We start from the raw sequence: 14,328 nt of genomic DNA, 5'->3' as shown, positions 1-14,328 counted from the left end.
AGCGGTTTCAGTCGATCCCGCACAGTTGTAGTTTTTTTTCCTTCTTCTTCATTGTAACTGAAACATCTTATGGCTTTATTCTGGGGCCACTGTCCGCTGAACCAGAACGAGGGACTATTTTCATATCTCCATATTGAAGAGTACGTGGAGGCGCACGCGCAGGGAACCTCTATATTCTGATTGGATATAATCAGGTGACGTAAGGTGCCAGAAACAAGGAAGTCGAGGAGTTCCGATTAGCGCCAAATTTTGCAGCCGTTAAAGCAATTAAACGTCATGGATGAGAAATACCCAAAGTCCAAGCTAAAACGGAAGAAATCCTCTGCCGTAAAACTCCAGCGGGACGACCCGTTTAGGGACACAGTGGAGGAGAAGAGGTGGCGTCCAGCACTGTCTTCCAGCGATATGACGGCAGAGACCGAACGGTGGGTCCGCAGGTGGTAGCGCCATTAGTTTCTGGCTATTTCTCAAATGGCTTCTGTGACACGCAGATTTAACAGATTTCCAAGAGTAAATCAGGAGGCAGATCTTTTAGCTATCAGGCTCCTCTTCTATGGAACTAACTGTCAGTATCATAGTCTGGGGGGCGGACTCTACAACAGCTTTCATGATCAAGCTTAAAACATCCTTTAGGACAAAACTTACAGTTAAAAGATAAAGTTTAATCACTCTTTCTTTAGTCATGCTGCTTGGGCTGCACTGAGCACCACCTCCTCCGTGCATGTATATAACACACTAACTTTGTCTCTTCCTGCAGTCTGTTTTTTCCCTCTTGTCCTCTCTCTTCCTGTCCCCGTCCAACAGGTGCTGAATCATCTCTGCTCCATGATCTGCTCAGTACCTACTGCTGCAGGAGTTGCCTTTAGTTATCATTAACTGACACTATTAATCAGTCTGACTATCACTTCATCTGCTAAAAACCTTTTATACTTACTGCTATAAGTCACCAATGTACATTTAGTGGTACCAGGCATTAATCCCACTCTACGTCTATGTTTTTTCCTTGCATCTTTATTGTATTTTCTCTCCTGCTATCTCCTCTTCCCTCTTTCTCTCTCTCTCATTCATTTTCTCCCTCTCCATTTTTTTCTCCCTTCCTCTCTCTCTCTCACCCACCCATTGTGGGAATTTAAACTGGAGAGAAGAGATTAGAGATTTTGGGAAAATTCATGTGGGAACGTGCTGTTGGATGGCATAATAAAAGCACAGGAGAACAGGCACATTATTTATATTTCCAATTTGGAAAAAACTTCAAATTGATGCATAACATGGTTTGTAGGTCAGCAGTTCCTGCAGCTGCTTGGTGGAACAGACAGCAGCTGCCTGCAGTGGAGAGGTTGTGGGCATTCACACTGTTGTCTGCTCTGCCATGCCTGGAGAAGCACCATTGCGACCTGGTTCCTGAGTTTCCAGATCCTTCTACAAAGGTGTGTTGCCATTGGGTGAACCTTATTACACTGTTGTTGAAAGGAGTATGATGAAACTCAAAACAAGACTCACATCAGAGACACACATCAACATATACAGTTACACATCATACACATCTTTATAGGTTCAGGTATCCAGAAATAATAATACTTTGTAGTTAGATGCTTCAGGCTGAGAGGTGTGGATTAACACTACAATTGTGTGTTAATCCACACAGTTAAAACGGGTAAAACAGGTGACCGTTTACCAATCTCCATCTCATGACAACCCAAAACAAACACATCCTCTAATCAGTTTTGTGTCCTTATCCTAAGTTGTTGAATAGAAAGCATTGGCCTTTATTTTAGGCCTTTCTTCCTGACTCTCTCTCTTTGTCCTCTCTGTTGTCATTGTTTCATTTTGTGCCACAAACCATTCTGCTGCATTTAGTTCCTTAGAAAAGAAAATAGGTAATTACTGATGCTGTGTAATAGGTTTGGGCAAATCCCAGTCTCTGGTTTTGCCATGCTTACAGTTCAGACTAAGCACAAGCAGAGGAGTTCCTCTCTATCTTTACAGTTCTATCAAAAACTCATCTCTTCAGAGAATACCTCCTCTCTTTACTCCTTACAAAGCACTAACCTTTCAGTCCGCTTCCTTTGAAACAAACAACAAAAAGGCCATAAAGCCAAATCTGTTGCATCTTCACAACTAGCAACAACTGTGTTTACTGGACTTGCGTCTTTTAAATCATCTGTAGATAAATATATGGCTGCTGGAGAAATTTGAATACCATAATACTGTGTTCTGAGCAGCCCAATTAAAAACCTAAATTTCACAGAAACCATGAGAGAAACCAAATTGCGTAAGTTTGTACGGTGGACTGGGTTTGGGGTGTGGTTAAGTCAAGGATTGTGTTTCTTATAACACAAGTTTGAGAATTCCTGACGGCCAGTTTTAAGACTCAGTGTCTGAATACAAGCTGTGTGCATTTCTCTTTGAACTGAGCACTCTGCTATTATAATCAAAGAGGATACGGACATCTATCTTTAGGCTTTACGGGACCTTTACCTTTAAATGAATAGATAGTTGTTTGTCTTGCATTCATAAATCTTACAGTGTTGTATTTACAATCATTATTTGTGGTATCACTGTGCATTAAGAAGTATTATCCCTAGATAATGTTTATGGATTAACAAACTGGCACAAATTGTCTTCAATATAGTTGACCAAAAAGAGTGGCCTATATTGAGTTATCATTTATATTGCATTTTAGCTATAATGTACCTTCAGTTACCTGTCTTAATTTTTAGGAACAGTCTCTTCTTGTTTTTAAAAACCTTTCCACATCATTTCAGAGGCCTACAGCTCTGAAGTCAGATGAAGAGCAGTGGTGCGACCTTAGAAGAGAAGTTGCTCCATTCCCTGAACCCTCAGCTTTGTTTATTCCAGATCTTATAAGGCCCAGCTCCTCTCAGCAGGATCTATCAGCACAAACCTATCCAAAACACAACACAACAGCACACAGCACAGCGAACAGCGCACACGAACACAAAGCATCATACACAGCCGACAGACAGTTACCTTCTCACAGTAGGCAAAGTCCTGATGGCCAAACAGTATCCCTTCAAGGCCCCATCCAAAGACAAACAATGTTCTTTGACAGCTGTGAGGACGAATCATCGTCAGCAGGATGCTCAGCATTTAGAGGAGAAAAGAGTGTACAAAGAGGAGAGCATGACGAAGAAGCTGGACCAAGTAATGGTCCAGTTCACAGTAAGCAGTTGAAGTTTTTCAATGGCCTAGTATGTTCAAAGAGGAAGGATGGAAATGAAGAGAATGTTAAAGTAGATGGACCTAGACGAGAAGAGCGACTGCAGAGCTGCCCCATGTGCCTTCTGGTGTTCCCTGTTGGGTAAGAGATGCAACAGTTTCTTTTTTTTTTTTTTTTTTTCAAAAAAAAAACGGCAGTAATGTAAATATTCTTCCATTAATTTTTAGCCACACTGACTAGCTTGGATTTTGAAATAAATAGAAAGATACAGCATGCTGCTGGTTTAATCAGTGTCTGATCTGAAATAGGCTCTCGCTCTCTCTCTCTCTCTCTCTCTCTCTCTCTCTCTATATATATATATATATATATATATATATATATATATATACATACATACATACATACATACATACATACAGACAGAGACACACACACTAACTTTCAGTATTAGAAATGTATCTCCTAGTTCATGTCTCTCCAGGTTCACCCAGATGGACTGTGATGGCCACCTGGCCCAGTGTCTGTCAGAGATGAATGTGGATATGACCTGGTGAGCCCACAGGATGCTGCACTGGCTGCTGTCCATGAGCTGTGTGCACCCCAGATGCCCCGAACCTTCCAGGATCGCCTTGTATGGAGGACACACCCAGAGAGCAGCTTGCACAGAAACAGCAAGGTTCACTTTTCTGGCTGTACACTGACAAAAAACGCTCCTGTGTTATGGAAGAGACATGCGCACATGGATGACAACCCGGCTGCCGTTTTTCTGTTCACTCTCGTCAGACACTAGATCCCACATCTGGCTCTAATCTAGTCTGGCCACTTGTCCTCGGGTCTTTGATTCCAGCTGGTGAAGAGGATGTCCAAACTGAAATGACTTCCAACCAGCCTCCCCTCTGGGAAATGAAAGGGCAAACTTCACACAGAGCTGCTTTTTAAACCTATTACACCAATTTATTTTCTCAGACAAATGAACTTTACTATTATACAATCATTCACTCAGTTGAAGCCCAAAAATTTAAACAACCTGCTCTTCATCTGTTCCGATGTTGTCAATCATTTCAGGTTTTCTCTTCCCTGCAAGGCCTGAGCTCAATAACAGAGCCAAATCAGTTGTCACAAGAACAAGCTGGGTTAGCTGTTGTTGTTGTTGTTTTGAGCTAGTTAGTCTAACCATGAGAATGATAAAGACCTTCAAGGGTCAGGGTTAGACATTTTAAAACATTTTTGACTAACAAGATTTTTGATGAATGTTCTGTTTGTTCTCAAGACTCTGATAAACAGTGTTATTACACTATCGGAGGAAAAATAGCCACACATTTCTCTAAAAATATATTCAAACCAGTGGTTTTTCTAATTGACTTCCTCCTGATGTGCTTGGGAAGACACACACTGCACAGTTTTTCCCCTACCATTATATTAGGGGGGGGCGCCGTGCCCTCCCAACAGGACCCCCCCTGCACCCCAGAAGGTCAAGTTAATTTAATATAATTTAATTTTCTATATAGTGCCAGATCACAACAGACATCATTTAAGGTTAATTTCCTTTAGAAAATGTCTATAGCTACCTTGTGCTCTTATTGAAGAACAGAGTCCTATGTTATTTATTTTATTGACGTGACACAATGTCATTTGTGTCTCTCAATGTTCGCACACTTCTCCTCTTTGCTCTGTATCACACACAGTGGAGTTCCACCTCGATGTGCACACACAGGAGAGCAGACCCCTGCCAGCGAGTATCGAAAAAGCTGCAATCCTAGGCCACTCGCCTTTATCCAGCCCCTGAGCTGATGAAACCCACCAAACACTGCAGAGTTTGAATATAAATTTTTTGGAAACAGTTCAAGTTTATTTTCACTGTATGGATTACATGTTAAACTACACATAAAATGGTTTCAGTGGATGAATACTAACTGGCGTTTCCACTCACTCACTATGAATGTGCTTAGTGGTAATCAGAGGAGAGTGAGACCCGAACTGAAACATCAGCAATGATTTTTTTTTTTTTGCTGTAAACTGCAAAAAAGAAGGACTATGTTCACGAAAAACCAGTATCATTTTAATAATTATACATATTTACAAAGATGCAGAGAAGCACAATGCAGTCCCACAGCAGTCTGTTGAAACAAAAACTGTGAATTCATTCATGGAGTTTTTGAGCAAAATCCTGTTTATCTCCGGCCTTCACCTGTCTGTGTTGTTTCCAGAACTACAGTTCATCCATTGGTCCCATAATAAAAAAACAAATCATTAGATCTTGTATGAAAAAAAAAAAAAAATCCCCAAAACAATTCATTATGTTTTTATTTTACTGCCAAGTAGGTGTTGTTTAGGGGTGTTGGAGGACGAATCTTCCTTGAACGGTGAAGTGATTTCTTCAAGTGTGTGTGCGTGTGTGCGCGCGTGTGCGTGCGCTGAGCTGAGCTGTTTGGTGACTGTGGCACTGCCCCATTATCTCTCTCTTCTCTGTTCTTTGCCAGTCTGTGAAGGCCCTGGAGCTAATTGAGACCCTTTGACTCAGGATCATCTCATAAATCCTATTAGTGGTTATCAAATTAGCTCGGGTCAGATTTCATCAAATAATTCCCAGCCAATAGGGCGCGAGCTTCCCTCCTTCCTAGAACGTGCACAGACGTGGGGATCAACGATGCCCGTGTAAGAGGCCGGTTTGATCCATACTGATCTTTGTAATTCAAACATGTTGTGCCTTTTAACAGCAAAAGAGTCCTACACTGGTTTAAAAAGACACTTACTGCACATGAAGTTTAACAGCCTCATATTTATGGCTTCTTATTGTTGTCTGCACCGTCATCTGGTGAGATTAAGGATGATTTAGAAGTGAGCTGACCTACATGTGTTAGGCTTTACATCAGGCAGGAGAAAAAGAACAGTTCAAAGGGCAAAACAGTTTAAGGAACATGAATATCTTTAAGCCCTGTTTCCAACACTGTCCTTGGTGTGGCCCATGTGTAGGTTCTGTTGCTAGGTGACATCTAATGGTCATAGTAATGATGCCATAAGCAAAGGGAAAGTGCAGTGACGTAGTTTATACAGTAACAAAAGTCCACTTTCAGGAGGAAGGTGGGCTGGATGGATTGGTCAGTAATATGACACAGGAGAGCTGCGTTCAATTGCCACGTGGAGGTAACAGCTAATGTTGTTTCTACAAAGTTAGCCATGTTAGACAAAGAAATCAAAAAAGCACCTGGTGTCTGCTTAATTTTAACAGTTTTCAGAGCTTCAGATAAATTTGTTTGTGCTGAGTTATCAGATGTCGGTACAGTCCAAAGACAGATGCACACACCTATCTTTGTTGTTTGCCATCTGATGATGCAACCAGGAGCTTCCTAACATGTCAGTTAGACCCTGTGATGGCTGGGGAGAACAGACCGGAAGAATTAAGGACAGCTGTGAGATCCCACCCCTGACTCTGGGCTTTCCCTGATTGGTTAAAAGGGGGAGGCTCACTATGGTGGTTCCATTCATAAAAATCTATTTTTAGAGGTGTCTGGAAATCATGACAAAAGATTTCTTAGACCAGTGTTTCTCACATTTTTTCAAACCAAAGACCACTTAGCCACTAAAATAAAACTCACGGACCACCGAACTTGCGTGAAAAAAGTATGGAAATTCCCCCCCCATCCCCATTTTATATCTGTATTGGCTGGCTCAGTGATTCCCAACTGCTGTGCACATAAGCACGCCACGAGAAACCACTAGGTGCCCTACGGAAGATCACCCAACTTCACCTGGCCGGTGCTCCAAGGCTTTTAGGTGAAACTGGACAATCCTCCATGGCACACCCATGCGTTGCAACACAGTGGCTGGGAATCACTGGGCTAGCTAAGTGACTAAATTGAAAATGTGAGCGAAGAGGCCAGTGATCTGGAACCAAACCTGGGTTTCAGATTAGTAGTGCATGTGTCTTAACCACAAGAAGCACAGCTTGAGCCTCATGAGGTGCAATGTCATATGCACTGCTTTTTATGTGGCTGAACACAGTACAAACCTCAGTCATGTGAGGACATTCTAATAAAACTTTTCCTGTTGCATCCTTTGTGTTGGAGGTCTCTGACACTCTTAATTGAACTGTTCTTCAGCCATCTAAACTGCACAGCAGGCTCTGTGGTATATGAAACAGGAGATTTTAAAATGTTTACTTACACACTGCACTTTGAGAGGCTTCTATTGTTCTCTTGGTAGAATTAGCTCTTGCATTTGTTGGGTCGAAATGTCAAAGAAACGTGCGCGATACCAGGAATAAAATAAATGTTTTACTAATAATAGTGACATGAAGTTTCTTTGTGAATAAAGTCCAAATAAGCAGAAACATCAGGTCTACTCTGGGGTTTCTGTCATGTGCCTTTAAGGAAAAAAAAGTTTTCTATTCTTGACAACTGTATGGATGTAATAATTCAGCAGCACTGCCTTATGATACAGTCTCTAATGCAACGTTGTGTGCCAGTGCTGATGGCTGCTGACTTTTATGACTAAAGGAGCAATCTTACACTCAGCTTTTGTTGCACCATGTAAAGCCAGCCTCAGTGTGGAGATGGAAACACACAATGTTCCCAAAATAGAAATGGAGACACGTTTCCACAAAGCAGGACCAAATGGTCACACAAGACTGTTGACCAGTCGCAGATGGTCACGCAGTGGCAGCTGGTGTGGAAGAATCCAAGCTCGGCCAGCAAGCCTGTGCACACTGTGAAGGCTGGAGCCAACAGACCGGATATCGTGCTGGCAGAGAGCGTGGCGTGACTGCTCTACACCTCCGTACCAGGTTTCTATACTCCATACAAGTGTGGGTGCTGTCTGACAGAGGATGTTTGTGAATGATAGTTTGGTTTTGAACATCGCACTTCGCCTTCCAGCTTTTAATTACATGCTGCTTTTGTGAATCATAATTGGTTCTGCATTGATTATTGGAAATGATCGATAAACGGTTTGGGCCAACCCTGAGGAGAGTCTGGTCATGGCTTCAGTTGGTCTTCACCTACTGAGTCCTTCATGGGCAAGACAGGTTCAATAAGAGATAAGTGCATTCAGAGACAAGGTCATTAATTTGATCTTTGAGGCACTTCTTAAATAAAAAGCCGTCTCCTACTTAGCTTATTTTTCCCCCTCAGTTTGGGAAAATCATGAAAGATACCAAAAAGCGAAGTTCGGACATTACAGACGAAAATGTGCCACTTGCATCAATAAAAAGGCATCATCAATTTTGGATTCACTACCTACAATATTATACACAATAATAACTTATTTTGTTCCTTTGACATTGTACATTCTTCTTTAGTGTGAGGAATTGCTCCCTCCCTCTACAAGATAGAAAAAAAAAATATGAACTGTCATATTCATCCAGGGACGTGAGTCAGGTTGAGGTGTGTTCATGATGGCAGGCACAGAATTAACAAAAGCTCTCTGTTCAAATGACAAAGCCAGTCATGCTTTCACATGAGGATGGACATTCTGACGGGAGAGGGGCATGATAATGAGGGAGAGAGATCAAAAGAAGAGGGGAAGACAATGCATGGACTGGGAATATTCATATAGTTCAGTGTCTTTAGTTTCCTTGCCGATACCAAGAAAACAGAGTTTGGTACCCTGACAAAACAATCAGGATCATCCAGGAGGGAAACTTTTCTTTCTATGAGTCCGCAGACAGAGTTCATCCTCCATGTTGTCCTTTACTCCTCCTACTGATTGCCTTTTAGAGTTGGCTTACAAGTGGTTTTTGGCTGAGATGGCAGCTTGGACAGACAGTAGGTGGGCGAAGGAGGAGGCTTGTCTCTCCTTCATACAGACTCTTCTGTGGATAGCAGCAGGGGGTTGATGTATTCAAATCCTTCGAACTCTGACTGGTCTATTCTCTTGATGACGTCCCTGAGGAGGAGGTGGGGTGCAGAGAAAAATCAGAGAATCAGAGATGGTGTTTCATCACAGACCCACAGCACAATGCTACCAACAACAACACCCAGATCAGGTTGTGAACAAAGATGGGGGCAGAGAGACTTTGCTGCTCCGTTTCATGTTTGTTAATCAAAGCAAATCCATGTCTCTTCATCCTATCTGTACTTCCACCACAGTTCTTTTACCCCACTGCACTTAAAACACCAATATATTTTTTTTGCATATACTTGTTACCCTGAATATGTGGATCAGATCCCCTCTTCTGATTGGCACTCTGATTTCAGGGAATAACCTGAGCGAGAGATATAAGTCTATACTAAAACGTTTTCTGGTTATTAAAGCCACAAATATGTATTTTTATAGATGGAAACATTCGAAGGAAACAGAAGAAGCATACAATTTCGACCATTCAGGATCCTTTTACTTCACCCACCATTTTATTGCAATGTAAATGGTTTGAATTGAATTCACATATGCTAAATGTCACATCCCTCTTAAGTACAACAACAACAAATGTCACTGTTTTTGTTGGTACCTGTTGCTATTGCTCTGTAAAAGGCCTGAATCCCTTTTCCAGCTGGAAACCTCCATGTGTTCTAATCAGATTCTGTCAGTAGGAATCCTTCCAACAATGAACACTGAAACATGGTGTCACTTCACACATGATGTCCAGTGAGACAGGAGGAACATAGTGTGGAGTAATCAGTGGAAAATGCAAACATCTCCTTTTGTTTCCTGACTCTGCTGCTTCCATTAACAAAAAGCCATAATCACAGGTAAACTGAGCGGAACTACAGAACCAGTGGGCGGCTGGGTGAAAATAAATGTACTCCCTTAGCAACACTTCTTCTCCTGCAGCAACAGACTATTTAATCATCTATGTGTGTGTGTGTGTGTGTGATGAGGAACTAAAGCCCAAAAAGGAGGCCTCTCGCTGTGAAAAGCTGAGAGGCTTTCTCACTGCAGACCCTGAGCACGGGGCTTTGAAGTGAAAATAAAAGGTACATTTTCTGGACTTTCCCCTGCTCTATCAGGTGGGTGGGGGTCTCACTTTTGGGACCACCAACAGTGTCGAACAGGTTGCAGATCCCACCCACACTGAGTGAAGTTACGGGTGAATATAACAGTAGACCATTAGTTTGCTGACCAGCATACTGATGAAGTGAAACCTTTCTCCTCTATCTGATCTCATGTGACGTGCTCTCACTGTGGAGTCAGTCAACCACTGATACAACAATTACATTTGGAGAATGGTGTTTTTCTATTTTGGAGTTTCTGGTGAGCACAGAGAGGCAAAGAGAGACCACATAAAAGAGAGGGTGTAAGGTTTGGGAGTTCACCAAAATAAACTGTATTTCCAACCAATATAAATGTTACCCTAGCCTTGGAATACTTGAAAGCATTACCAAATACAGAATGAAGAGGAAAAAATGAGGAGGGCTCAGAGGAGGGGATTGCGGAGGGGTGGGGTGTGAAGTAAGAGTGAGCACATGGTTGAGAGGCATGAGCATGACCCAAATCAGACACAAACATATTTAGCTACCAAGACAATAAAAAAAAGGCAAAGAATGATTACAAAAAGAAGACTAATTAAAATGAAAGAAAAAAAAAACAACCCAGATTATGTCATAGAAGATGGACAAAGTTGACCTGCAGATCAGCAGCAGTTCCTTCTGTTTCCCACAATACTCCACGTTCAGATGCTGATTAAGCTGCCTCGTCAGTTTTGTTGTAATTAAAAGTACATTGTACTCTTTCATGAAAAAAGATGGGAATTTAAACTCATGTGCAGTCCACTGAGGATTAGACAATCAACTGCAACAAAACATCTTTGGTTTTGTTCTGAGGAAGGATTAAAATTTAATGTTGACCATCTGAATTCTTTCACTACTCTTTATCATCTTCTGCAAGGAAATAGCCCTGTTATTGTTCACCCATATTTTACTTCCCATGAAAGTCACCTATCATTTTATTGAATTTGATTTTAAAATATTATCACTTAATAGATGACTTGTTTCAACTGCCTTTTAGATAGTTAGTTTGTAAATTGATTCCATTGATTTGATTCCATTCCTGTGTGATTTTATGACTCTTCTTTATTTTCCAAAATCTCCTAATATTCTAAATTTTAATTTATTTGAGTAGTCCTTTTCTTTTTAGCTCATCAGTCTGTGACTTCAAACTGCACTCAACTGTATTAAAATAAAGTTTGGTTGATTAAATTTTTTGAATAATGTTATATTAGTAAAGTTAATACCTTCCAACTAGAATTCAATTTTTTTCTTTTTATCCTTTCAACCTATGTACATATGCATTTTGGAAAATGAAGTGTGCTGTTCAGCAGTTCCTGGCTGGATAAACAGTTAAACTCTGGGCAGCACAGCGGCATATTGGTTCGGGCTGTTGCCCCACAATAAGAAGGTCGTGGGTTCGGTTGCCGGCCTCTGACCTTTCTGTGGGTGGGTTTCCTCCCACCGTCCTAAGACATTATATTTCGGTAATCTGGTGACTCCTAAAATTGTCTGAAGGTGTGAGTGTGAGTGGTTGTTGGTCTCTGTTTGTCTCTGTGTGTTGGCCCTGTGATGGACTGGCGACCTGTCCAGGGTAACCCTGCCCTCGCCCGGAACGCTGGCTGGGATTGATTCCAGCACCCCCTGTGACTCAGAAATGGAAAAGTGGTAAAAGATGGAGGAATGGATAAATTCTGAGGACAAGAGTCGTCTATAAAGGGCTATAAGTATGTTAATGAAAATAAATTTGTAGAAAACGTAAATCTAAAAATATCACACGTGTGTTTAAATGGAACTGCATCTGCAATGGCTGCAATCAGTCCAAGAAGGTTTGAAGAAGCTTCTCTTGATGCTACTGCTGCGACTCTGCATTGTGCTTATTTTAGGACAAAACAATAACCAACTTGTCATTAGCATAAGGGTGTTACACCTTTTTTCTCTCAACTCAAACACAATCTCTGCCTCACGTCTTACACTCTGCTCCCACACCTCCAACAGCGAAAGCTCAAGTTTTCATAGGTGGAAACCATATTAGTGGTATGGAGTATAAACATTCTGCCTGTGATGCTAAAGCAGAGTATGCCATTGTTTCCCAACTATCATCCAGAAAAAATTTGAATCTAACTGTGGGTGTGGTAGATGACCGAAATGCTCCCATGAATAACGCCAGTAGTTACATCCATTCTGAACAATGTTTCTAGCGTAGCAACTGTCAGAACTCAAAGCTGGAAAAGGACTGAAATGCATGACACCAGATGGGAATAATCAAAGGTCAATATCATTTACTCAAACCAAGTCGGTACACTTGGTGTTTGGTGTAAGAGCGGTCAGATCAGGCAGAGGTATCCAAAAAGTACAAGGAAGTGAAGGGGAGTACAGAGACACAGCTGGGGAGAAACAATGAGGGAGCAGGTGTGCATATGACAAGGACCTGAAACAGAGATGAGGGTTTGGAACATTTCAAAATAAAACAGGAAGGACAAGATGAGTGAACGAAACAACATTTAACTAAGGACCAGACACAACAACAACTGTTGCACAAGTGATTTGGACATGGCCTTAATCCATTTAGGCAACACATACATGACTGAATGAATTTATTAATTAGCCCAAATAGATCCATGATGCTGAGATAAAAAATGTGTTCTCCAGAGAGATAGGGCCATAGCATGGTCCTAACCAGGTTAGAAGATATAATGATGCTTCCCTGGGCCGTGGCTCTGGCAAAACTACCCCCTCCCAATACCACGTTGACAAGGGCCCACAGCAATCCTGGCTTTTAATGTTGCAATGTAGATCTCTAACAGAGAGGGTTTACCCCTTTCTCTCTCTCTGCACAACTCTCACTTTTCTTTCTTCGTGTGCCAAGCTCATCACAAATGGGAACGATTGGAGACTGGAGAGCTTTTTTGCATCACCCCCTCCCTGCAGGAGTGGGCGAAGTCAGCCCCTCTCCTTGGTAACAGAGGGAAAAGAAAGGGATGAGGAGATAAAATGTGAGACGGAGGGAGGAGGTGTACGTCTTCTTTTGATGTGCTGTAGTGTTTGATGCCAGGTTCATATCTCCACTACTGAATTGAATTGAATTGGCATTGTGTTCCCCACCTCGCTCTCCCACTGCCTCTCCTTTCTACCATCACCCAACATCCTCCACAATTGCCTCCCCAAAAGTCTGTCAGTGGTTCTCATTGTTGAATCCTGTCACAAATGAACTTCAGAGCCGTCTCACTGTACACCCTTAATGAGCTGCGGGTTCCACCCACACCAGGCTGGTTTGAAGATAGACAGCGTCTATCTAGGATGAAGCCGTGATGTGCGGCACCTTCAGATGGCAGGAGAGCCACATTACTTACCCAAACACATCTGTCATGGGTGCAGAACGTGATGGGCATTTAATAAGGCTTCAATTAACACCAGCAGCTCCTGTTCCTGCATGACCCTGCTATTTAATGATGGTGTAGTTATTTCTATGCATGTTCAGAAGTCACACTGGCAGAGAAAATCCATGATAGCACCCCTGTCAGTCTCCACCTAGCTGGTGGAGTGCAGAACTGACTTTGACAGCTTGAATATCCCATTATATTTTGGAGGGTATCCTGACTGCAGAATACGGGCAGGTGGCCCTAACCCAAATAGGTGAGCAGCAGAAAAGTTTTTTCAAAGTCTAACAATATCTGCTGCTCCAGTGAAAAGGGTGGGAGTCTGCTTTGGTTTGGTACCTCTCTGATTTTACAACTGGCCATGAAGAAAAGGACTTTTCTCTCATGTTGTCAGTTTTCTTTCCTCAAACAAGCACTTCTGTTACTTTTCTTGTGCACAATGAAGTGCAATTGTGATTTCTTTCTCAGAAAACTCATAAAAAAATATATCAACGGGGTGCTTGAAGCTACAAGACGCTGTGGGAAACAGCAGAGATGGTTCCTTCCTGATCCTAATTCCAACTTTTTTTAAGTCATGGTTAGCTGCTACGAACAGATTTGGTAAAGGGGTGTTTAAAGAAAAACAAGATGAACAGATATTTGCCACTAACACTGTCTGGATGTGGTGTGATATGCTGTTGATGTGAGGCTAAAGGTTAAAGTTAAGCTGCAGGAATCCATACAATCTTTCCTTTCATGATTTCATCTGACTGTGGATCATGACAAAAAACACTCCCAACGCTATTATCAGAATCTGAACATCTCTAGCGGAGGGCTCACAAGAGATTGACCGAGTCAATCACTGCAG

At 41.9% G+C, this 14,328-nt stretch overlaps 2 protein-coding genes across 5 annotated transcripts in view; one reads left to right on the top strand and one right to left on the bottom strand.

Annotated features, from left to right (window-relative positions):
• Positions 1-222: 222 nt before the first annotated feature.
• LOC115046138 (uncharacterized) lies at positions 223-7,485 on the top strand. Of its 2 annotated transcripts, none has more exons than XM_029506300.1 (4): positions 223-425; positions 1,280-1,427; positions 2,766-3,322; positions 3,648-7,485. In XM_029506300.1, exons 1-4 carry the CDS (start codon positions 277-279, stop codon positions 3,733-3,735), a joined length of 942 nt encoding a protein of 313 aa, XP_029362160.1. In that variant the 5' UTR covers positions 223-276; the 3' UTR covers positions 3,736-7,485. The 2 variants fall into 2 exon arrangements, with proteins under 2 accessions (XP_029362160.1, XP_029362161.1); XM_029506301.1 differs by having other exon boundaries at positions 3,663-7,484.
• prkcz (protein kinase C, zeta) overlaps positions 5,061-14,328 on the bottom strand; it is a 103,093-nt gene continuing 93,825 nt past the window's right edge. For all 3 annotated transcript variants that reach the window (XM_029506294.1, XM_029506297.1, XM_029506296.1), the window contains one exon: positions 5,061-9,064. In XM_029506294.1, coding sequence (XP_029362154.1) covers positions 8,977-9,064 — 88 coding nt within the window. In that variant the 3' untranslated portion in view covers positions 5,061-8,976. The remainder of the gene's footprint in view (positions 9,065-14,328) is intronic.

The sequence above is a fragment of the Echeneis naucrates genome, chromosome 7 (assembly GCF_900963305.1).
Source record: "Echeneis naucrates chromosome 7, fEcheNa1.1, whole genome shotgun sequence".
Taxonomy (NCBI): domain Eukaryota; kingdom Metazoa; phylum Chordata; class Actinopteri; order Carangiformes; family Echeneidae; genus Echeneis; species Echeneis naucrates.
The sequence above is the reverse complement of the archived record's forward strand: the minus strand, read 5'-3'. Positions and strand labels throughout refer to the sequence as shown.

Bases quoted from the DNA above. Each gene is read 5' to 3' on its own strand.
- LOC115046138 (XM_029506300.1), top strand. From the start codon at position 277: ATGGATGAGAAATACCCAAAGTCCAAGCTAAAACGGAAGAAATCCTCT. The intron at 1,428-2,765 runs GTGTGTTGCCAT...ACATCATTTCAG, and splicing joins TTCCAGATCCTTCTACAAAG to AGGCCTACAGCTCTGAAGTC. The intron at 3,323-3,647 runs GTAAGAGATGCA...TGTATCTCCTAG, and splicing joins CTTCTGGTGTTCCCTGTTGG to TTCATGTCTCTCCAGGTTCA.